The sequence below is a fragment of the Phytophthora infestans genome, genomic scaffold (genome assembly GCF_000142945.1).
Source record: "Phytophthora infestans T30-4 supercont1.75 genomic scaffold, whole genome shotgun sequence".
In the NCBI taxonomy this organism is placed as follows: domain Eukaryota; phylum Oomycota; class Peronosporomycetes; order Peronosporales; family Peronosporaceae; genus Phytophthora; species Phytophthora infestans.
In genome coordinates, this window is record NW_003303684.1 from 152586 (window position 1) to 176328 (window position 23743).

Consider the following 23743-nt stretch of genomic DNA (forward strand, 5'->3'; position numbering starts at 1 on the left):
GATCCATATCGAGAACAGTGAACTGTTCGAGGCTGTCAAAGTCTTCAAACTTGACGGCCAGATCCACTTGGACGTTGGGGACAGTGACGACCTTCCCGTCGGCCAGTCGCACTGACACCGTCCCGTTGCCCTTGCTTTCTCTCAAAGCATCGGACAACTTGTTGCTGTTACGAGCAACCGTCTGGCGGCGTGCGAAATTCTTCGACGCCCCAGAGTCAATCAAGATTCTAAAGGGATGATCGTATCCCCGTACACATCTGTGTACTACGAGCAACCCGCCGCTGCTCTTCGCCGATTCGAGAGTGCGAAGACTCTCAGGGGCTAAGTCCCCGTGGTACGCGCCACCCGCGCACCCATCACGAAGACTTAGTTCTTCCCCAGTAGGGCGCCCCGCCCCTACTGGTTCCCTGCGTTCCCCTGTCCCCGGGATCCTGGCTTTTGCCAGCGACCCTTGAGGACGAACTTGGGGAAGGACCGTCTGCGGAGTCTTTCCGCGGGGCAGTCACGCATGAAGTGGCCCATCTTCCCACAGCCGAAGCAGCGGATGTCGCGCTGTTCGGCGGACCCGAGTTCCATGGGAACTGGTCCGTTGGGGCTTGTTTGACCGGGAGCCGACAAGAAACTCCCAGGCCACGCTGAGGCCGGCGTACGCGCCTGGCGATGGCTGTACTCTTCTTGAAGAGCCACTTGAATCGCCTCTTCAAGGGTGCTTGACTGCACCCGGAACAGCTGAGTGCGTGCGGGGCCCACTCGAAGGCCGTCCATGAACACAGTTATCTTGATGTGTTCGTTGAGTGGGTTTCCCACTAGGGACGCCGTGAGCTCCCGTATCTCTTGCACATACTCGTGCAGCTCGCGCCTTCCTTGTTTACACGCGAGGAAGCGCAAACGCTGGCGGTACTCGTAGTTCGCCGGGAGGAACGCGGCTCGGAGCTGTTCGCACAGCTGAGCCCAGGATGTGAAACATTCAGGGCATGTTGCTTCCCGAGTGTACACCCAACTCTTAGCACGACCGCTAAGGTTGGAGAGTGCAAAAGCAACACGCAGTTGCTCGGTCGAGATCAGAGCCGCGTCCATCGCGAGCTCTACTTCTCGGACCCAGAAGTGAAGGTTATCGCCTTCCTTCCCTTCATACGGCTTAGCCTTCAGCCGTATTGGCTTCGGGTGAGGCGGATGTGCTTCCGCCGCCGGAGCCTGCAGGTTCTCCCGCACATGCGCAATGAGGCCCTGCTCGTACGCGTCAAATGCATTGACGCGCTCGAGCTGCTCAGCCGGTGTTGACACCACCAGGCTCTGCAGGGCCTCCATCCCGAAGATGCCTGCCATCTTCCGAACCGACTCGAACTGAGAGTCGTTCAAATGGGAGAAGTCGTTCCTATCCATGGCAACGAGCTTCGGAGAGGTTCAGGTAGTCTACCCGCGGTGGCGTGGATTGACTACAAGTGCTACCAAGTGTGACGGGGTCACACAGCACCTTGCGCTAGAGGAAGTTATCTTCCGAGAGTATACAAACTCTCAGTGAACGGCAGTTCACAGGTCCCCTTTTTAATTTAAAGAGAGCGAAGTGACCTAAATAAGGTAGATTGTAAACTGAGTATACTTATAGGTAGGTTAAGTTTGGGTTTAATAGAAACTATTAGTTACCTATAGAAATGCAATGTCATTTAACCAATGGTTGGCTTTGAGCGACCCTGGTACCTTGTACCAAATATCCCGGAGTATGACCCTGAAGTGTGAAGTGTCACACTTCATGTAACCAGGGTACACTTAGGGCTACGTACCCCGTTACAAATCTAGTCGATGGAGTTCGTCATGCCATGAGTCAATCTACCAAATCCTAAACCCTGGAAACATATTAATTTGCCGTGTTCGTGTTTCTAAATCCATCTCTATCTTGCGAATAAACTCTTGCAGGATTATATTAATAATAGCAAGTCTGAAAAACGGGTAAATATAGTGAGCGCAGTTTTGTTATACTAGCCTATTGACAACACCTTTTGTTGCCGATGGCACTCGACGACATTCCAACACGGCCACACAATCAAATGGGATCTCCGAGCTTAGCAATACCGGTAACTCAAAGCTACCCAACTGGAGAGGTGGCAATTCAGCTGGACGACCTTGGCTGCGGTTTTTGCTAGTGCGTACTGAGAGCTCTTTACAGCTGCTCGTTGGTTGACATCTTTTTCCTATGGTTAGTTATGCGTCGGGGCGAGTGGCAGCTTGTGCGAACAAAATCAACCACTACCAGCGCAGCTTCCAGTTTTACGAGGACAACAAAAAGCGCACACTATTGGCAACTCTCGATGAGCACGCCGTGAGTACCCTTGATTGTCCAAAATGTTACTAGATTTTCTCAATATTTCATTGCCAAAGGTGGGATCTGCCGGAAAACCTGGTGGCAAGAAGATGATTCTGACCAAAGAATGTGGTATCATCTTGGACGGCAAGGATGTCATCCTCAAGGTAGCGTATGATAACCCGCCTGAATATCATTCCAGCCCACGCCAAATTTACATGAGTTATCATAGACCTGGCGCTGGGATCGCAAGGCTCAGAGAGCTGGCTCGCCACCGTCAGAACCGGTTGCTATCAACTTGAATGCCAGCTTGGCGTTCACTTATCGAGACCGTAACTCGATTTCCATAAAGTTTGCTCCATGTCATGGAACTCTTGTGGATTTCGCTTGTGGTGAACGTCTTCGACGTACAGACTCATACTTCGACCACGCTCGTCGCGTGACAGAAGGGCCTCATCGTGGCAAACTGCTGATCGATCAAGAAGTGCCAACGTTGCAGCAACGACAGAAACGAATAGAGCTCGAGTCACTGGAGAAGAGGAGCAAGTCAAAACCCAGAAGCAAAGATGTTGCACATGATCAAATTAAGCAAATTGTTTCAACACTGGAAACCAAGTTTGACGGGTATGAAGGATGTCGCGTCACACCGGCACCAGACGGGAACTGGAGAGAGAAGGCGTATCTACAGAGTCTCCGCGAAATCCCAATCTTGCCTGCAACAGGCTACGAGGTGGGCCAAATACCAACACTGCTCGGGTCGGTGGTGCAAGCAAACGATGCGTCCGAGTCACTAAAACGTCTCAAGAACGAGTCCAATGGAAAATGGCGCGGGTCAGTGGAGATTCATAGAATGATTGCTCAGGAAAACCCAGGCCTCCCACGAACGGGATCTTTGACGAATGCAAGCGGGCGCTACTCGCAAGAGTTGCGAGTTGCTGGAGGTAATAGCACAAAGTCAGTAGGCGAGCGCTTGGCCACAATTTCGGGCTCGAAACTCGATCCATTCCTTCGCGAACATTGCGCCAGCGATGAATTGGTCGTGGTAGCTTGTCTACGTGCTGATGACCGTCAGTCGCGTGCTGTGGAAGCAAAACTCGAGCAGATCCAATTGATTCTCTCCGAGCGAAACCAGAACCCTGCAACGATATCAAAGTGGGTATTTGCACTATCTAGAAATGCTTTTTGCTAACTAACGGTATAAAGAAGCAATTGTCGCTTGGTTAAATGCGACCTCGCTGAATCTCCAGCACTGGCTGACCGCTATCGAGTTCGTGCCGTGCCCACATTCCTCATGTACGCACGCTGCGCTATTCACTCATAGCAACGGACTATTCAATGAGATGTTTGCGGACAGGTTCTACGACTCGCGACTCGTACACGTTTCAAGTCTTGGAGGGCTAGCGATTCGTGTAGCTCCACCGACGAAAAACGCAAATTTGTCGGGGCAAATGGACCATTTGCCGCGTGTTTTGCTAGTGGAGAAATTTGCGAAGCAGCAACTAGCGGTGGAAAGTGTTCTACGTCGTGAGGGTTTCCAGTGGGACCTAGCCAATAGTAGTGAACAGGCGATATCCAACTTTACTCGCCAGCCTGCCACAGGCGCTTTAGGAGCCAGCGGTCCTACCTACGAACTCATCATGCTCAGTGACTCGGTAAGATAGCGACGTATACTGCTTCGTCCATACGTCCTTACTAACATGTCGATAACGTAACAGCTCACCGACAGCGAAGTGCGCGCTATTGACCGATTTGTCGGTCCCAAGGAGCGAACGAAGCGAATAGCCGAACGTAAGGTGCTTGTTTGCGTGGTTGTGTCTGCTGGGTGTGACGTCCCCTTCTCGAAGACAATGTGCCAAGCGTGTCGACGAGCACAAGGCCGTCGTGTCAGGACAGAACCGGTGGCTTCAGCTGCAAGTAGAACTCCAGAGCCGCCTTTAATGGCTTGTCCTCATTGCAGCCTGGTGACGGATTCAAGTGCCAAAGCAACTCTTTTGTCCCCAATTCTAGCAAACATTGGCCAGGCTATCGTGTACAAGCACGTGAAGACTGCGACGTTGCATCGGCTTGCTGAAATGTGGGCTACTGATGTGATTAAAGGCAGCAGCCCATCAGACCGCGGGCCACGACACTACGGGGAAACTCATTTGGGTCTTACCCCGCTCTCGTTCTTTGCTGAAGTGGACAAGCAGATTGCAGCAGCCAAGCGAGGCGTATTCTTGTCCGATCATCACGTTCCAGAGATGGCACTTAGCGCCAAGGACACGGTACTAGCCCATCGCCTAGCACCAGAACGGTTTTCAATGCTTCCGACGGACCAGGTCCGATCTGCATCTGCATAACACGTTAATACACTTTCTTCTTCGGTCAGACAGCTTCAAAATCAACATTAACATGTCGAGCATCGAAATAACCACTTCTTTACATGTCATTTGAAGGATGTCGATAAACTTACCGTAGGCGATAGTTGCCATGAGGTGAAGGACATTTTAGTTCGCTACTATTTACACGACCATGCGAACGGCACAACAGCTCGACTTGCAAATTGCAAGCCATCTCGCGATTCTTCAACCTACCCACTTGCTGCCAGATTGCAAACGTGTTTACGATTGCGTTGTGAGATCACCTCCCAGCCACCGACCGCAATATCCTCGCGCCGGCCTCATCGTCCGCCCCCTTTCCTCGTCTTTTCAGACCCATCGAGCTCCATTATCTGAAGATATCGGCGCGATGTGGGGGCTGTCCGCTCCTCGCCGTACAATTGGATCGCAGAAGGCATTTCCTCACTTCGAAGCGAAGGGCGCCGCTGGTTGCGAAAAGGCGTCGTGTGGTTCTGGCCCAGCCGTCTTTTGGCTGCAATGCCACTTGCTTTCGGAGCGGCAGATGATCACTGCCCCGTTTTGCATTACAAAGGCAGCTTGCAAGTTGCAACATGGACAACAGCACGCTCGATTTTCCCCCCATGTCCGTAGAAAATCCAAACACTCAATACATTTTGTTGCATGTTTCTCGCCGAGTGCACATGTACACAAAGAAGTTGAAATGGACACACAGAGCTCAAATTCTGCTATGCTCGCCAAGAACTTGAGCTTCTCAGCAATTCGCGCGTCAAGCATGTACCAGTACTAAGTATGACAGTTACCGGTATCTGTTGCTGTCAGCTACGTGGTGCAGCAACCGATAAGCAACAGCTGCAAGTCACCTCAAGATTTTTGAGTCAGGAAGCGCTTCAAATGGCCCAAAATTGCCACCTGTACTGCCCCTGTAAACGAGACCATTTTCACTCAACGGTCCATTGGACCGTCCAAAGGGTAAATTTTGTGTAGAGTTCAGACACCACATGCGACCAAACGACAATCGGCCACTTTTGCCGCCTGCCAGCATTGCTCAATTCGTCGAGTAGGTCTCTGCTTGAAAGCGAGGCGATTGCTCCAAATATGGACCACTCGCGCGATCAAAGTGTGCGGCCATCGATGCTGGAGCGGGTGTCATCCAGCAACCACTCGCGCTTCCCGCTGGCCGCGGACTTCTTCCCCACTGTGTCATGCTCGCCCGAACAGCACACGTTCCTCAAGGAACAGGCCGACCAATTATCCTCGGAGGCTACACAGAAGGCCAAATGGGCCATGAGCTACGAGGATGGCACCAACGGCTGGAAACTCTCCAATTCACAGCGCCACTTCCGAGACACGGGCATCCGCACGTACTGCCGACGACGCGACGCCCGTGACCGCAGTGGCCATCGACAACTCGAGTTCCGATGCATGGGCAAGGTGCAAATGTCGGTCGAGCACTGCCTCAACGCTCTCTACTCGGACAACACCATGGACTTTCGCAGCAACTCAACGTTCCTGGTTGAGAACGCACTGGACGCCGTCGTTCTCAACGCGCTGGAGACCAAGACTGACGACAAACCGCATCATTATCTCGGTCTCAACTGGATGGCAAGTCGCTCGCCTGGATTGCTCGCTAAGAACCGAGATCTCTGCTACCTCAGGAGTATGGGTACAGTAGTCGATAGTAACAAGGCCAAGATCGGCTACTTGGTCACCCAATCCGTCGATCTCGAGGAGTGCGCGTCGTTGGAAAACTCGCTTGGCCTCTTGCGTGGCAAAATGTCGGCCGTGTTGTTATTTAAGGAGAACGCAGACTCTCGTTCAGCCAACGTGTTGTGGCAAGGATCGATGGGCTTGAGTGGCCACTCGTCCAGTAAACTTGTAAACTTTATTCACGAGACCTTTACGTCTGTCGTTACCAACCTCAACAAGGTGGAGGAAGCCAAGTATATGGCTCAACAAGTGGAAGGCCACAAGTTCCAACGCATGATCGCCGGGTACGTAAAGCAACTGGCAATTTTTGTTGACGTCATAAAAAATGCTAATTTTCTGTTGTGGTTGCCAATAGTGAGCGCAAATATTGCAACGTTTGCAATAAGAAATTTTCTCTTGTTCGACCACGTTCTCAATGTAGCGCTTGTGGTGAGAATATGTGCAAGGACTGCGAAGTATCAAGTCGAGCGAAAGCTTTCAACAGTGGCAGCTTCGACGTGCCGACACCGACGTCCAGTCGTCCGGAGTTCGTGTTGTTCTGCCGAACGTGTGTGACTGCTGCTCGTCGTGATATGAACAACCAGACAGAGGGAGGACCCGAGCGTGCAAACCCGTCGTTCCTTGTGTTCGACAGCAATCCGCACCCGTCTTTGGTAAGCGAAGGTCCTCGTCCTTCTAACGTTGGTAAAGCGTCCAACCAGAGTAGCCGTACGAGCACCAGTTCATTACCAAAGCTCGCTGGCAACTCAAGCGGAGGCCCCAGGAACAAGCGTTCGGACTGTCACCCACTGTATGTAGGGACAACGATCCACATGTCCAGTGCCGGCGAGGTGCCCATCAGTCCGCTGTCCATCCGTACGCAACGGGAGAAGCGACGTTCTCGACTGGAAACGGACCCGATGGAGTCCTACGACGGCTTCGACAACCGCGAATACGGTGTTCCACTGGAGACGGACGAGTACGACCCGCAGGAACCTAGTCGAGAGAGTTGCAGCAGCTTTAGTAGCTACAGTAGCTACAAGTACGCAGACCGTCGCGGGTCACAAGAAGCCCGCGATAACGACATGGCAACCCGGTTACGGGAGATCTCGCAGCGAGCGCAGGAGGCACTGGAGGTGACCAAACGTAACTCGTGTATGATGAGCGACACGAGCAGCGCCCCGCGTTCGTCGGATCTGTCTGCGTTTAAGGATTTGGACAAGTCTATTGCCGAACAGGCGGATCTACTCAACGTCATAGGCTTCGTGAGTACCGGTCGCGTGTATATGGAAAACAATGGGCCCGAACAGGGCGGCGTGCGTGTGAGTGAGTCGTCCAGCGTCATAAGTGAGGACGAGAGGTTCGAAGTGGTCACCTAGCGATAGCAACATAACTTTTACCATAGCGAAATGCAGTCACAGTTGAGGAGGTATTGCTGGCATCCAAACATGCTCAAGGTAAACACAAGTTTGAGATGCTAAAACCATGGTTTTTACTCAGCTCCGTAAAACCAGAAGAAAAATCTCCTTGCGGTCGGGAGTTAGCTTGAAGTTTGTATGTTTTAAAAGCCGATTAGCAAAAGCCATTCTGGGCCACTAGATCGAAAAGGTGGTCATTTGCATTTTGGAGCTTTTGACCCCAAGCAGCAATGACCGGACACGACGGCAACATGTCGACCTCTTTGACGCTAGGCCTGGGCCTGTTGGCCGCCACTATGACGCTCATCACGGCGGGCAGCGTGGGGATTGTGGGCTTCATGCTGGGCCGTCAGATCCCGCAGCAGGAGATGGAGAGCTCCACTTCGCAGAAGCGCAACAAGCATGACCACACGTATGAACAGGAGCGTCGCCGCCGCCTTCGTATCCCAAGCGGCACTGCCAGTGAAGACGTAAAGATCACGGACAAGAAGGCCATTATGGATGTGCGTATCTCCGGCATTCGACCGCTTATCCCTCCCGCCATCCTACTCGAGGAGATCCCGCTCACGACCAAGATCGTGCAGACCGTAAGCTATTTTAAAGCTGCAATATGCCATGTAAACGTCTTTGTGACTGACTTAACCTATTTGCGACAGATTAACCGTGGTCGTCAGGGTCTAGCCAACATCCTGCGTCGTCTGGATGACCGTCTCGTGGTTGTAGTGGGCCCGTGCTCCATCCACGACACCGACGCCGCCATGGACTACGGTGAGTCACTGTAGCTATTTACTATATGACGACAGTGGGATTCTGACATTCCGGTGGTGCAGCCAAGCGTCTGCTGGAGCTTAAGAAGGAGCTGAACAAGGACCTGCTCATCGTCATGCGCGTGTACTTTGAGAAGCCCCGCACTACTGTCGGCTGGAAGGGTCTGATCAACGACCCGGACCTCGACGGATCATTCAATATCAACAAGGGTCTGCGCGTCGCCCGTGAGCTTCTGGCTGCTATCAACGAGCTCGGTCTGCCGGTGCGTAGTTGCGGGTTTGAGGCAAACGAGAGCATTTAACTGACATTGTTATATAACACCAGGCTGGCTGCGAGTTCCTGGACACCATGTCGCCTCAATTCATCTCGGACCTGGTCAGTTGGGGTGCAATTGGTGCCCGTACGACCGAGTGCCAGCTGCACCGGGAGCTCTGCTCGGGTCTATCTATGCCTATTGGCTTCAAGAACGGCACGGGCGGCGACTTGCAACTCGCCGTGGACGCCGTCGTGGCTGCCAAGCACTCGCACTGCTTCCTGAGTGTCAGTTCGCAGGGTCTGGCGGCTATTGTCAACACTTCGGGCAACGACACGTGCCACTTGATCCTCCGTGGCGGCAAATCCGGCCCCAACTTCGAGAAGGAGCACGTGGATGACGCGTCTGCGCGCATGCTCAAGTCGAACCTGGTGGACAACGTCATGATTGACTGCTCGCACGGCAACTCGCAGAAGAAGCACAAGAACCAGGTCAAGGTGGCGGCCAACATCGGCAACCAGCTGCGTGCAGGTGACGACCGTATTGTCGGCGTGATGCTCGAGTCCAACATTGAGGAGGGCAACCAGCCTCTGACGCCCGGCCAGCCGCTCGTGTACGGCAAGAGTGTGACGGACGCCTGCATGGGCTGGGAGACGACTGTCGAGGTGCTGCGCGACCTGGCTGCTGCTGTGCGCGAGCGCCGGGCGAAGAACCACCAGTAAGACTCTTACTAAGAGAGGGATAAGGTCGCTAGTGACCTTCACTCTGTGTTAGCTCACTTTTTCACTTTGTATCAAAAGTTAAAAAAAAAAACGCTCGTTTCAACTTCTACTAACCTATTAAGTACATTGTTATGTGCAGCTGGGTTTACTACGTAGTACTACAGTATTACCTTGCGTTGTCGGACCCTGTTCCTCTTCTCGCCGCCGCTCGTCGCGATATCAAGGGCGTCTTAGAGAATGGAGAAATTACGTGAACCCCTGAGTGGGGTCTAGGCGAGCGACCAGGCTCTGCAACGTCAGTATACGGAGTTGGTTTCTCTTCACTCACAGCTTCAACGTCGTCTGGCCCCATTCTCGGAGTTAATGGCAGCGGCATCTGCAGTTTCTCCTCGGTAGCTGGAGGCTCGAGCTCTTTCTCTTCGGCTCTCTGGATGTCGATCGGCGACGTGCCTTCTTCGTACGCGTTGGCCAGCTGATCGATCTCATTTGGGTCGAAGCTGCCTAGAGACTTGTCAGTCGCTGGTTGACTCTCTCGTGCCGGGGAAAGCCATGAGGTCAACAGCAGCTTGGTAGTTGCCGAGTACTCTGGCGTGTTAATATCCGTCGTGCTATCAAGTTTTGATTTTTGAGCACTAACGTCAGCAACGAGTCGCTTCAGTCTCTTCCTCACGACCTCCACTTGCACCGATCTGTGGATTCTAGCAGCACCCGCAGTTCGCGTTTTCGTTCCATGTTTCCCTTCTACTTGTCGTCGACTATACTCGACTATCGCCACTGGCGGTAACCGCTCGGTAACCAGTAGAATTCGACGCTGTGCGACACTCGAGAGACCCATTTTCTCTGATAATAAATTAGCGCTGTGTGTTTTAAACTCTGCTTCTGACAGGAGTGTTAGATCATCGTCACTAGCGTCTTCTCTGTGTAGTTTCTCTCGTAATATTTGCTCCAACCTTCTCAGTGCTTTGTCATATTCAGTAGCCAACACAGGATCGCGACTCATCCAAGAAGGCTCGAGCGTAAAATTTTCAGTAGACTTTGTGCTCCTCATCTTCACCAGTCGTGCGTCCACTAGTCGATCGATTTTTAAAAGTTCTACATTCTTTTTAGCTAGAAATCCACGAACGAGAGCTTGTAGACGTACAACACGAGCAAGAGTAGCATCTTTACGACGAGTGTCGCTTTCGTATTGTAAATTTGACAGCTCAGACGCAGATAATTCCATCGACGCACGCTTGATATCCTCGATGCGGTTTGAAACACTTGCATGAGTTTCAATCACCTGTCCAACCTGCATTGCTGCAACTTCGTGATAAGGAATAATTTCCACTTCGATAAGGTTCTGAAGCTTGTGGATCAGCATGTCACCGGATAACTCGACGCCGCTCTGCTTATGGTGCAGTAGAACGCGGTGGTACGTCATGGTTGCGGTAATTTCGAGGTCTTCACTGTCGTTATTTTCGGTATTAAATTCGTCTTTGCCAGACAGAATTTTAGCGATCGTAACGCGTAGATTGCTAGCCGTCATTGTTTCCTCCACGTGGACACGTAGTCGACTGTCGTAGTGCTGACGAACGAATTCCAGTTCAGGAGCTGTAAGCGCAGTCTCTAGCGAAGAAATTTCGATCGTGATCTGCCAATTCGACGTCTTCCGAAGCGCTCGACGAGTCAGGAATCCCAGCGCCACTTTCCCAATAACATGCGTTGCTTGCTGGAATTTGGCTCGTGGATCAACAGCCTTGGCCTCTTTTTCCTCATAAACGGGAGGAATGACAACGACCTCTTTCTTGGGCGCTGGAGCAGGTGATTTCTTAACTGGAAGTGGCGAAATACTACGCGTACTAGCTTCCATTCGAATGCGTCGGACAACAACTGCCGCGACTTTGGGCTCTGCTTCCGTTTGGACCTCTTCGCAGCGCATCTCGACTTTTGATTCTCGTTTTTCTTCTTCTTCTTCGTCAGTTTGGATGCGTTTGTCTTCCAGTCGCGCAGCTGGTGTATGTGCATGTGGCTGCTCCACTTCTCCTCGATCAACACCGAACCGTCCAGCTTCTAGCGCTGTTAAATCTTCCAGTCGGATCGTTGGTTCTGGACGGTGCTTCTTCTTCTTAAGCTTGTTGTACTTTGCCCACAATTTGCTGCTCTCTTGTTCTAACGAGTCGATTTCCTGCTGCTTTTGTGCTTGCGCTCGTAAGAATGTATCCATCATCTTCTCCACCTTCTTGGACCATTTTGCTTCCGATTTTGCCGCCTCGTCGTCGTCGTTCTCGAGTCGTCCAGCGCGTGAGGCTTTCTGTGTCTGAAGACGCATGAGCTCTGCATTGGCAGCTTCCAGTTGAAGGCGATTGATAGCTTCGTGAGTATATTGACGTAGATCTTGCTTGGTATCTTCCTGCTTCTTGTCGATCTCGACTAGAGTCGTTTGCAGTTTTTCCATGTACAATTCGACTCTCGAGTTCATTTGCTGTTGCTGGTTCTCGAGCTGTTGACGTTGTCGCTCTCTCGTCTCTTGATCAATACGAACTTGGTCCTGTAATGCCATGAGTTGCTTGGCTAGCTGGTTCTTTTCTTCGAGTGCATCAAGAATCTCCTTGGGTAAGGGAACTGGTTTCTCTGGTTTCTTCTTCTTCTTCTTGGAATCACTATCGCTACTAGAGCTAGAAGAGCTCTTCTTTTTTTTCTTCTTCTTCTTTGTGTCTTGATGTCGTCTCTGCTGATGACGGAGCAAATATTCCGCAGATAAAAACCGCTTTCCACACAACACACAAGACACCGCTGCTGTAATAACCAAATAGAAATTACAGATCAGAGTCTCTCGTATCATCGAACGAATCTCAGCTTACCATTTGCTATTGACCCTTCTTCTGTCGCTGTGGAGTCAGCCAGGAGTTCATCAACGATAGCGTTGGCTTCCTTGGACGCATTTTCCTTCGCAGAGGCACTCATCCGACTAGACGCCGATGCATTGAGCAGCATTAATTCTAACGTTGCCATCGTGCGTTGTTTCTGTCGGATCTCGCGTTTTAAACTTGCGATCTCCGTTTCGTGTTGTCCATTCTCCGTTTCGAGCTCTTGACACTCTGTCAAGAGTTGTTCACACTGCTTTTCTAGTCCCTCCGAGTGATCCACAAGCGAATCTTGAACGTGCATCAGATACTCCAATGTGAGCTTCATATCCAGAAGTTAGTTTTTAGAACGAAAGTCTAAATTCTAGACGAAAGAGGCGTACCTGTGCGATCTGGAACAGCTTTAGAAAATAAGCATCCGAATAATGCTGAACATCATCCAGCGTCACATCTGAAAAGGCTAGATTTTCCAGATGTCTCTGGATAGTTTCAATATCTGTAGAAGCTGCAATTTTTTCCAGATCTAGGCGTGCAATGGCGCGGGTATCCAATTTCCCAGCGCGCTGTCGGAATGCAAATTTACGAGTAGGAAGCCAAACCTGTCGTTGTAGGCCATGTGTCGGACTTGTCGGCTCGTTCTCCTTATTCTCCAGGTCGTCGGCGCCATCACTATCACCTTCCAGAGGTTCGAGAGCTCGCTTCACCTTGCGCTTTGCTAAAAACCTTGCGCGGTCGTTGAATTCTCTCGTTGCAGACCCCCGACCTTTGTGTGGTTTCGAGAAGGTATCAGCATAACGTGAGCCCGAGAAGCCACGGCGGCGTGGAGCGACGCGACCTCGAGATCGAAATGAGGATGACGAAGAAGCTTGAAGGGGACCGAAAATACCCGCGTACTCGTCATAGCCAGAGTAGCGACGTGAGTCCTCCATGTAGTAGCTCCCCATCAGAAGATAGAAATCTACGACTCTAAAGAAGATTCGTGCCGTTTCAGTAAAAAAAATATCTTCCAAACGTCACACTTCGAAGCAGATGACGTAGCTCGATTAGGCAATGCATACCGCTCGAAGCTCTTAGCTGTCAGTGCTTCAGAGCGAAAGTGATACTTACAGTATGGACAATAGAAGCTTCTTGTTTAAGCGTGTTGTCGCCTGTAGCAAAAAGGTACTTCGAAGTAGTCTACTACTTTCTGAGGCCGTTTTTAATCGTAAGGATTCTTATACCACCGCACCAAAAACAATTTATCATTCGTTTGCTATCGAAACTGCACGCAGAAATTAGCTGGCGATGCAGCAGCAGTACATGTAGTGAGCTATTATAGTCCACATCCGCCCCGTATCCACTTCACTTACGTACAGTATGCATTCCACTGTAATGCGGCATCTCACTAACCATACGAAACTCGTATTATATCACCCTCGCGGCAAGAAATCCGGGCTCAGCTCATCTGACATCAACTCGTATCTCTTTATCATATCTGTTGCGGCATCATCGCCTGCCGGCTCAGCTTCTGTCAGCTTTCTGAGCCTCTAAAGGCGCTCACTTTTCGAGAAAACGTCATTTTTTTTTAAATCCGTTGCAAGCCGATCAGGTTAGTTTGGCATTTGTGGTAACAGGAATAGAGGTTTCGGAGGCAGAGGGAGTTAACAAGTCAGCGCAGCTCAAGCCAAGGTTTTGGGTATGCCTATCCCGTGAAGGTAGTGCGGACTCCAGCACCACTCAGTTTCGGTTTCTCTGCTCAAGACCAAAGCTACAGCTCGTCCAAGTTCTTCGACCTAGTCATCAGTATGACCTCGTCCGCCCCAAGCTCTCCTCGTGCGGCCTCGTCCGCCCCCAACTCTCCTCGCGTTGTCTTAACGCAGCCCGACGCTGACTCATCGGGAGCTCGCTCATCCCTCGCATCGTCGATGCCACTACCGTAACCTGACGATAGTGGGACTCAAGACGAACCGCTGGATGCCATGCTGTCTGCCAACCTCAGTGGTGGCCTTCCGACGCCATCCCCGGCTCCAGCTCCGGCCGAGGGAGCCCAGCGCTCAGCTCCTGATGGAACCGTCATCATCGTTGACGGAAACGATGACGTTCCTCTTGCCTCGCCATCACAACGCCTAAGTGCACGCATTGCCACGCGGAAATCTGGTGCTGCCGGTAAGAGGAAGGCAAAACGTGCACTTGCTGCTGCACCTGGCCTTGTACCGAGTGAACCATCGAAGAAGCCAAAGCGCAAGTCTGCACCACCGGCACCGACCGAAACGCATCGTCCTCTGGCCACCGCGTGCAGCTCGGAGGCCGAAATGGCTACCGCCAGCACTAGCGGAACCCTGGCTGCTGTTCCTTCTGCACCCGTAGGCACCACATCCTCTGCTATACCCACGACCAGGCGCCCGCCGTCAGCGCCACGACGGTCTATCGTGTACACGAGTGAAAGTCTCGCGCCACCTCCACCGTCGCGCCAGGCCAGACCGTCTACGTCGACGTCCATCACAGGTGGTACTGCCCGCCAATCTGCTGAGAGCCATGTACCACGGCCTCAAACGGCGTCGTTCCGGCTTGACGAGTTTCTTGACGCCACTACCAGCGATGGCTCCGCCCTCAGCCTCCTCCCGACCGGCTGGGGAGTCCCTCGACAGCAAGGTTGACTGGCTATTCCGGTTGGTGATTGCCACCTGCGCTGCTCCAGCTTCCCCGTGCCGCGCACAAGGGTCAAGGGGGAGTACTACCCGCCCCAGGCTCACCAGCTAGCTGTTCATCGGCTGTACAAGATCATGTCGTCTCCTGAAGGTGCGTACACCACTCCAATGTCTTTTGTTCTTAGGCTTCGTGAGCACGATGCGGTCCGCTTCGAATCAACGCCTGCTGTGTTGACGGCCCTCTACGGTGCCCGTCTCGGTAGTCGCGGCCTCACCATCCTGCATTTCCGACCTCAGTCAGAGTTGGAGCGCCTTCAACGGGGCTCGTCCAATGCCAACTTTGCATCCGACTTTGGGGCAAGTGCAGCGCTTCCCTCGGCATCTGGCGAATGTTCGAGCTACGAAGGCCTTCTTGCAGCCATCGGTGGCCTGCTCTCTGTCGGGGACGCGTTCTTTTTCGAATACGCTCGGCAGATGACGTCCCGTCTCAAGCGTTTCGTTGTCGCCAATGCCGAACGCGACGATAATACCCCAGAGCGGGTCACGCTAACACTACAGCACGTGAACACGTTCCTCGGGCGTGCGATTTCGCACTTGCTTGATGTCCCCCCTGTGTGGTGGCGGAATTATTGCGAAGCTGTGCGAGCCGTTGATTACCACGGTGCTGAATGGCAGGCAGCGCTGAACGCCCGCGTCGAGTCCCAGTCCACCGGCAGCAGTGTGGTTTCATATTTTGCGCCAACGTCCATACAGCCGCCGGCGGGATGTGGAGCGCAGTCACTGGAACCCGTCGAGCATGGGCGCAGTTACCAACATGATACCATCATCAGTACCTCACAATTTCAACCGAATTCGCCCCACGGCACCCAACCACTGAAGCCCCATGGCGCTCAGCCACCAACGCTCCCCGGCTTGGACGTCACCGTACAGAACACGCTGGAGGCGATCCACAGCACGGCGACTGCCGGACTGTCAACCACAGCCGGAGACGCCACCAATTCCTCAAGTCGAACGTGTCACATCTGCTCTCCACTGTTCTCTAAGCCCCCTGCGCCTTGTTTCCGACCCGCGCCAACGGAAGCCGCAACGAGGCGCATGACAGTAGCCGCGTTGGCTAGGCTCGAACTGTGGGAGTCAATTCGGATCCGTCGGATCGAACGCGCGTTGCGTGCTGTCGGACTTACCCTCCCAGCATGCGACTCCGGCGAGGACCGGTCCTCCAGCGAAGGATTAAAAAAAGGGTTACAGGCAACGCTGTCGGAGTTCGTACGACGCACGCGTATGCCTCTTCCTCAGCTCGCCGAGCTCCTTCGCGGCCAGACCAAAGATGACTACCGACCGAACAAAGGCATGATACCGGACGTACTATCGGCAACCTGTGCCGGATATGAACACCTCCCACAGCTTCTTGCCATCGCAGAGGCAGGAGCGCAAGTACCGCGATTACAGCCACTACCCCCTCAGCAGTGTCGGCCTCGCAACCATGGAACAGCGGATGAGCGCTACGCTGTGCTCGTGCGCAACATCCGGAAAGAGCAGGATGCCTGGCGTTGTATTGTGGTCGACATCGATTTTCTTTCAATTTGGACCGAAGTTCATATTAGCTCATTCGGAGTAGTGGACAAAGGGGACGGCGACAGAGCAATCACCGGTCGCGTCATCCATGATTTATCACACCCTGTTGAGCACTCGATCAACGACTTCACGGACCAGGCGGCGGTGTGCCAACCGGATTTCGTTCACTGCGATGCGATTGCCATGGAGATTACACGGCAAGAAGTACAGTTCCCGGGCGCTGATATCGCTGTCCTAGCTGGTGACGTTGCGTCGGCTTTCAAACACGTTGGCATCCACAGCAACTCAGTCCACCTTTTTGGCGGGTGCCTCGACCGCGACACCGCGCTCGTAATCGACATGTCGGCAGCTTTCGGCTGGTCAGGATCCCCCGGTGACTACGGTGTGGTCGGTGGGGCTATCGCACACGTCCACGGTCATACTACCAACACACACAACCCAACGGGTTTCTTCAACTACTGCTGGGTGGACGACCATATTAATGTCGCAGCCGACGTGGGCTCGAGCTACCAGGACGCTGGGCAGTCCCTTCGCTACGCTATGCTGACCGTTTTGGGGCCTCGTGCCATCAACGAAGACAAGTTCACCCGCTGAAGAAAACGTCAAAAGGCGCTGGGCCTTATTTTTGACACCTCGCAGGGTCTGATTTCAATGCCAGCAACCAAGATCGCGAAAGCCAAACGTATCGTGACTACGGCACTTCAGTTATCCACGCTAGGTCGCTCGGAGTACCGTTCACTCCTTGGGTGCCTTCGTCATGTGGCTACGTGCATTCGTCCGGCTCGTTCCTTCTTTCAGCGCCTCCGCCAACAGGAGCGCCACCTCCATCGGTGGCAAACTGTATCTGTCACGGATTCAATGCGGCAGGATCTGCTGTGGTGGTTACATATTCTGGGCCGCCCTGTATTGAATGGTGTTTCACTGGCTTATTTTGGACGCCATCCCCAGCCCGACGTCGTGGTTGAGATGGACGCCTCCGACACTGGGTTGTGTGCTCTCGTTCGCGCGGAGAGGACCGTTCTCGTCTACCGGTTTTCTAATGAGGAGCGGGCGTTGATTTCGAGAACCAAAGATCGATCATCTGTGGGTTTCGACATCAATTATCGGGAATTGTTGTCGGCAACTATGGCAGCGCACACGTGGGGGGCCGCCTGGTCGAGCCGCTACGGCACGCGGGCAGCATCCCGACCAGTACATGTGCACTTCCGCATCGACAACATGTCGGCAGTGAGCTGGCAGTCCAAAATGGTAGCCACAAACTCACGCGCACAGACACTTATCCGTCTTCTCGGTATTTGGGAGGTGAAGTGGAATATTCGTTTCTCGTCGTCTCACACCCCGGGGTCAGACAACACGACTGCGGACGCCGGCTCGCGAAGTACTGACGACGCCTCAGCTGCTAACTTATTTTCTTGCCTCACGCGTGACTGGTGTCAGGTTTCTCCCAACGTGACGTCGGCCGATCACGAGCGGATATGGCTTTCCATCTCCGAGCGCACTCCGTTGCAGAGTCCACCTTCGGCCAGTATGCCAGGGCCCTGAGAAAGTGGCTGGTCTGGTGCTCCCGTCGGGGGATTCATCCGACACTCGAGCCCATGTCCTTATGCGCATCCATTCAGCACATTACCGATTTCGCACTGCTGGGATTTCGCGAAGGCTATGAATCCGGCCTACCAGTGCGCAGTACAACAATTACGGCCACGCTTACGGGTATTCGACATTTCTTCGCTGCCGCGGGCCTACACTTCCCGTCTGACCATCCACAGGTTCGCATGCTTATCAAGGGCATTAGTCGCCTCGACACGCCGGTGAGGAACAAGGCTCCGGTCTCCATCCAGTTGCTGGAGACGTGCTTTCACTCCTTTCACATGGAGAAGCCCTTTCACCAAGCTCTTTGGGGGGTACTGTGTCTGGCTTTATTTTTCCTTCTGAGACGCTCCGAGATCGCAGCGGTGAGCTCCCACAGGTTTGCATGGTTTGCTCTGAAGGCTAACGACATTACCGTTCTTGACTCGAGCGATCAGCCAACTCTTGAGGCGAAGGATGCGTCGGCAGTGTACATTCGGCTTACCGGATCAAAGACGAACCAACAAGGAGACCCTACAAGACGGTTTCTGCGACGCTCGGGACACCCTTCGTGTGCCCAGTGCTGGGTGCTCTGTGCCTGCTTAAGGCAAGGCGTTCACTTCCTGCCGATATTCCCGCGGCAGTGTACACTAATGAAGATGGCGTTCCTGAGTGCGTCTCGGGTCACCAAGTATCTGAAGCAATCCGACAAGCGGCGGCAAGTACAGGAAATGACCCTAGGGTGTACAGCGCGCATTCACTCAGGGCAGGAGGGGCACGCACATGTATCCCGCAGGCATTGACACTTTGACAATTCAGTTTCACGGTCGCTGGGCATCGGATCCTTTCAAACAGTACACAAGATTGTGCCAGGAATTAGTGGCCACTCTGTCGACTAGGATCATCAGCGGATCCAAGCAACTACACAACCTCCAGTGAAGTCAGAGGTGTTGCCCCTGGAAATCAGCCCGTTGTCTCTACAAGACCGTGCTGAGGGCCAACACCAAACCATAATCGACTGCCATTTTCCCCAACGACCGTGTAGCTGTGGAAATTGGCATTTGTGGTAACAGGAATAGAGGTTTCGGAGGCAGAGGGAGTTAACAAGTCAGCGCAGCTCAAGCCAAGGTTTTGGGTATGCCTATCTCGTGAAGGTAGTGCGGACTCCAGCACCACTCAGTTTCGGTTTCTCTGCTCAAGACCAAAGCTCCCACCACACCACTCCCTAGATTTAGTTATATATATACTACATATTTAGTATTTTAGGGAATCAGCCCGCTGTCTCTACAAGACCGTGCTGAGGGCCAACACCAAACCATAATCGACTGCCATTTTCCCCAACGACCGTGTAGCTATGGAAACCTCGACAATAACTTACCTCGCTAGAATATCAGCTCTGCCAACCAATTTCTCGCATTCCGCTCGAAGGATAGGCTAGAATATCTTTCGGCTATTTTTATTCTCAAATAAAACAGCCCGAGGATAGCAAACAATTTACGGTGACGATGAGATCCCATGTTATCGTTGCAAGTTTGGTTGCCAAATATGTATTTTTCTCAGCATGAAATATCAAGCCTGATTGACTGTGTTTCTCCGCGCCTTGGTGCAGCTGTAGCAGCAGCAGTTATTACACAGCATCTGCGATAATATTACACCGAGCTCGGCACGGACAACAGGCAGGAATTGACAAGTAGCTTCGGCAAATGGTACTATACTAATTAACCCCCCCCCCGAAATACGACAGAACTTCTATACCGGCTAGTAGTTTGGAGAGCAGAGATACTATAATACCTATATTATATTAGCTCTGAATGGCTAGTAATAGCTTTCTACTTACTACATGTAACTACTAATAGACAGCCGGTGCCTTTAAACAATATTTTACAGCACAATCTCGCCATCTTGCTACAAATCAGAACGTGTAGTGGTTTTGATGGAAACTTGGTCACAGTAGGAACGGCTCGTCACCCAGGACCGCTTTATGAGCTTGTATGACAAGCATTAGCCGTTTCGTCTGCCCTAATATGTGCTCATTCTGTATGTTACTAAGAATTCAGGACGTCGTAGGCCAGTATTTGGAGATTGTCTGCATTTGATGTATTTTCTTCCTCGATTCACCTCGAATAGCATTAAGTCGGCTTTTGGGTGACGTAGACGACACGCGAGTGCCAAAGATGGCAGACCACGACCAAAGGCTAGATCCTGCAAAACACAAGATAAAATATGGATCCGTGGTGGTTTGTCATCAGTAGGACTACTGCTGAACACCATGTAGTGAAGCATGTAGTAGATTTGGCTTGCAGGACGTGAGCGTTTGCCGGTTCTATTGTCCATATCGACAAACTCCTCAAGTGCTGATTAAGCTGCCTCATCGACCCTTAGCTCGTCGAAAAACATGCTGCGAATGCATTGGAGCTCCTCGAGCTACTGCTGCGCTGTCGACAGCCCGCTATCTTTCAACGCTTACGATTCCATTTGAAGGGAAATTAGCGTTCGAATTAGTTTAGTGATTTAGTTTGCAAGTTAAAAATCCAAGCTCCAGTAGTTTATCGACACTGTGTTGACAAGAGGAAGTGTGGCCGTCTGCGCGTAGAAAAGCATTCCAATCTGCTCGAACGGGAGCCCGGTAGTTTCTGGAATCTACGTCAAGTAAGCGTCGTTAGCTGCAACATCAAGAAATGGAGCTCTCAACGAATCTTGAAGTAAACGAATCCAAGCGAAGTAGCCGTGAGTGCACTGTAAAGAAAGAAGGCGTTTCCAGCCTTAGAGGAGTAGGAAACCGAGAGAAGCGTCTGGTTGACTAATGTACTATTCATCCAAAACGTGCCAAATGTAAGACCCATTCCAATGGAGTGAAATTTGTCCGGCCGAATCTCCGAGCACACAACCCATATCAACGACGTCCAGCTTAGATTCCAAAGATGAATACGTAGATATTCCATGCGTCTATCGTCTGCATGGTTTCCAAGTGTGCCGAGCTGAGGGTTAGAAGCAAAAGACTAAAATGAAGTGACAGAGTAGCATCAAGCTAGCTCCGATGATGAGCAGGGGGCGACGACCTCTATTTTAGCCTTCGTCCAGGTCATTTAGATGGTCTTTGGCCTCGTTGTCCCAAATGGTCTAGATGTTTAGGTGGTCAAAAATAAGAATAGACCAGTAATTTAGTATTATTTCTAAAGAAGTGCTTCTTCTCGTCTCTCTAATACTTCTTAAGTTTTAGTTTTGTAAGCTGTAGTTTGGCAAACAATCACCCCCCCAATCAATTCCAGACTATTGGGGTAGCTCTGTAAGAAGGCCCAACCATTCTCGGTAATACAACGGCCACACTATCGGCACCAACACTAGTCCGATGTTGGAAGTCTTGTTCATTTTGCGGTTCCTGTTGTAGCACTGCGCATTTGTTTGGAGAAGCCATCTCACTTCTCACCCACCAACAAGCGGGATTTCAAGCAATGCTGCAGCACCAATACGCTGCTACCAAGGCACACATCGACACGCTCGCATCGAGGCCAACAGCGGCCCGCAAGAATCAACCTCCGACGTACTACGGTAAGCTAGACGAGAATATCGAGCTTTGGGTTTTCGCCCTGGAGCAACATTACGCCGACTATCACCTTCAAATGACAGAGGGGCCACCCCAATTTGTCATGATGATATTATGTCATCTGGGGGGGTGACCCCTATGAGCTCGTAACGCCATAGTTTCGGCGGAATGTCATGCGAGAGAACAAGTAAAAACCTGAGCGCTTTTTAAAGCGGTCACGTGCAAGCGATTCCTTCCACCTGACAGCGAGTATTCGACTGTTTGTGCTTAGTCAGACTATGTCACTTCATGATTACGTGGCGGAGTTTTTAACTTTGCTTATCCAATGCACGGTGTAAATCAGCCAGCTGAACCTGCATTTCTTATTCCAACAAGGGTTAAAGCCGACTACCGCAAATCATTTGTGAGGGCACTCCCCGGCGACACTCGACAAGACTATCCAGCTAACGCTTTGTTTCGATCACGCAGGACAAAGAGCTGCCGCAGCTAAAGAGGACCGACAGAGTTCAGCAACGTGCTGTCGCTGCACGAACGTCGACCACATCGCTCCAAACCGCCCGGCGAAATAAGCACCTTCTTTCACAAGAAAGTCGTGCGACGTATCCGTACATATTAGTACGAACGCTTATGGACATGTAAAAAAGTACAGTCCCAACAAAAGGTATACTTTACGGTAAGTTTACGGTAAGCTTACAGGACAGAATTTAGCGACTAAACAAGATTAAAGGAGTGGACACGAGAGCGTGTAGGCGTCCTTCAAGTTCTAGCTAACAATAGTTCACTCTTTCGGTTGGCCCAGACAATAACACCAGATCTCCTCCCAACGGTTAACACGCTAAACCACTTGGAAGCGTTTAAGCCATCGACTCTGTTTTTCCTTCTATTTCGACTATCCAGCAGAGACCGTACCGTTAAGGAAGCGACCTGCCCGCCGCAGTCGCTTATAGGAGCCATCTCACTTCTCGCCCACCAGCAAGCGGGATTTCAAGCAATGATGCAGCACCAATACGCTGCTACCAAGGCACACATTGACACGCTCGCATCGACGCCACCAGCGGTCCGTAAGAATCAACCTCCGACGCACTACGGCAAGCTAGACGAGGTTGTCTAGCTTTGGGTTTTCGCCCTGGAACAACATTACGCCGACTATCACCTTCAAATGACGGAGGGGTCACCCCAATTTGTCACAATGATATCATGTTATCTAGGAGATGACCCTTATGAAGTGGTAACCGCCCATGATTTTGGTGGATGTGATGCGAGAGGAAAGTGAAGACCTGAGCGGATTTTAAAGCGGTCATGTGCAAGCGATTCCTTCCACCGGACAGCGCGTATTCGACTGTTTGTGCTTAGTCAGACCATGTCACTTCATGATTACGTGGCGGAGTTTATAAATTTGCTTATACAATGCACGGTGTAAATCGGCCAGCTGAACCTGCATTTCTACTTCCAACAAGGGTTAAAGCCGACTACCGCAAATCATTTGTGAGGGCACTCCCCGGCGACACTCGATGAGACTATCCAACTAACGCTTTCTTTCGATCACGCAGGACAACGAGCTGCCGCAGCTAAAGAGGACCGACAGAGTTCAGCAACGTGCCGTCGCTGCACGAACGGCGACCACATCGCTCCAAACCGCCCGGCGAAATAAGCACCGTCTTTCACAAGAAAGTCGTGTGACGTATCCGTACATATTAGTACGAACACTTATGGACATGTAAAACAGTACAGTCCCAACAAAAGGTATATTTTACGGTAACTTTACGGTAAGCTTACAGGACAGAATTTAGCGACTAAACAAGATTTAAGGGAGTGAACACGAGAGCGTGTAGGCGTCCTTCAAGTTCTAGCTAACAATAGTCACTTTTCAGTTTGCCAAGCATTACACAAGCTTCCTCAATCGGTTACACAGTAGCACTTGAAGCGTTAAAGCATCGACTTGGTTTCCTCTATTTCGACTATCGAGCAGAGACCCGTACCGTTAGGGAAGCGACCTGCCCGCCGCAGTCGCTTATAGGAGCCATCTCACTTCTCGTCCACCAGCAAGCGGGATTTCAAGCAATGATGCAGCACCAATAAGCTGCTACCAAGGCACAAATCGAC

General features: G+C 51.8%; 5 protein-coding genes across 5 annotated transcripts; 4 read left to right on the plus strand and 1 right to left on the minus strand.

Annotated features, from left to right (window-relative positions):
* Positions 1–2201: 2201 nt before the first annotated feature.
* Positions 2202–3620, plus strand: PITG_19093 (uncharacterized protein; the record flags this gene model as incomplete). Its single annotated transcript, XM_002997364.1, has 5 exons — positions 2202–2215; positions 2257–2317; positions 2377–2466; positions 2532–3451; positions 3503–3620. The coding sequence occupies 5 exons, from the start codon at positions 2202–2204 to the stop codon at positions 3618–3620; spliced, it is 1203 nt and encodes a 400-aa protein (XP_002997410.1).
* A 19-nt stretch (positions 3621–3639) lies between these two features.
* PITG_19094 (uncharacterized protein) lies at positions 3640–4666 on the plus strand (the record flags this gene model as incomplete). Its single annotated transcript, XM_002997365.1, has 2 exons — positions 3640–3951; positions 4015–4666. 2 exons carry the CDS (start codon positions 3640–3642, stop codon positions 4636–4638), a joined length of 936 nt encoding a protein of 311 aa, XP_002997411.1.
* A 1042-nt stretch (positions 4667–5708) lies between these two features.
* Positions 5709–7756, plus strand: PITG_19095 (uncharacterized protein; the record flags this gene model as incomplete). The annotated part of the gene is made up of 3 exons (XM_002997366.1): positions 5709–6629; positions 6701–6948; positions 7009–7756. 3 exons carry the CDS (start codon positions 5734–5736, stop codon positions 7701–7703), a joined length of 1839 nt encoding a protein of 612 aa, XP_002997412.1.
* A 216-nt stretch (positions 7757–7972) lies between these two features.
* PITG_19096 (phospho-2-dehydro-3-deoxyheptonate aldolase) lies at positions 7973–9485 on the plus strand (the record flags this gene model as incomplete). The annotated part of the gene is made up of 4 exons (XM_002997367.1): positions 7973–8329; positions 8399–8510; positions 8573–8772; positions 8835–9485. 4 exons carry the CDS (start codon positions 7973–7975, stop codon positions 9483–9485), a joined length of 1320 nt encoding a protein of 439 aa, XP_002997413.1.
* A 320-nt stretch (positions 9486–9805) lies between these two features.
* PITG_19097 (uncharacterized protein) lies at positions 9806–13779 on the minus strand (the record flags this gene model as incomplete). Its single annotated transcript, XM_002997368.1, has 6 exons — positions 9806–9815; positions 9947–10325; positions 10716–12260; positions 12326–12650; positions 12712–13294; positions 13742–13779. The coding sequence occupies 6 exons, from the start codon at positions 13777–13779 to the stop codon at positions 9806–9808; spliced, it is 2880 nt and encodes a 959-aa protein (XP_002997414.1).
* Positions 13780–23743: the final 9964 nt, after the last annotated feature.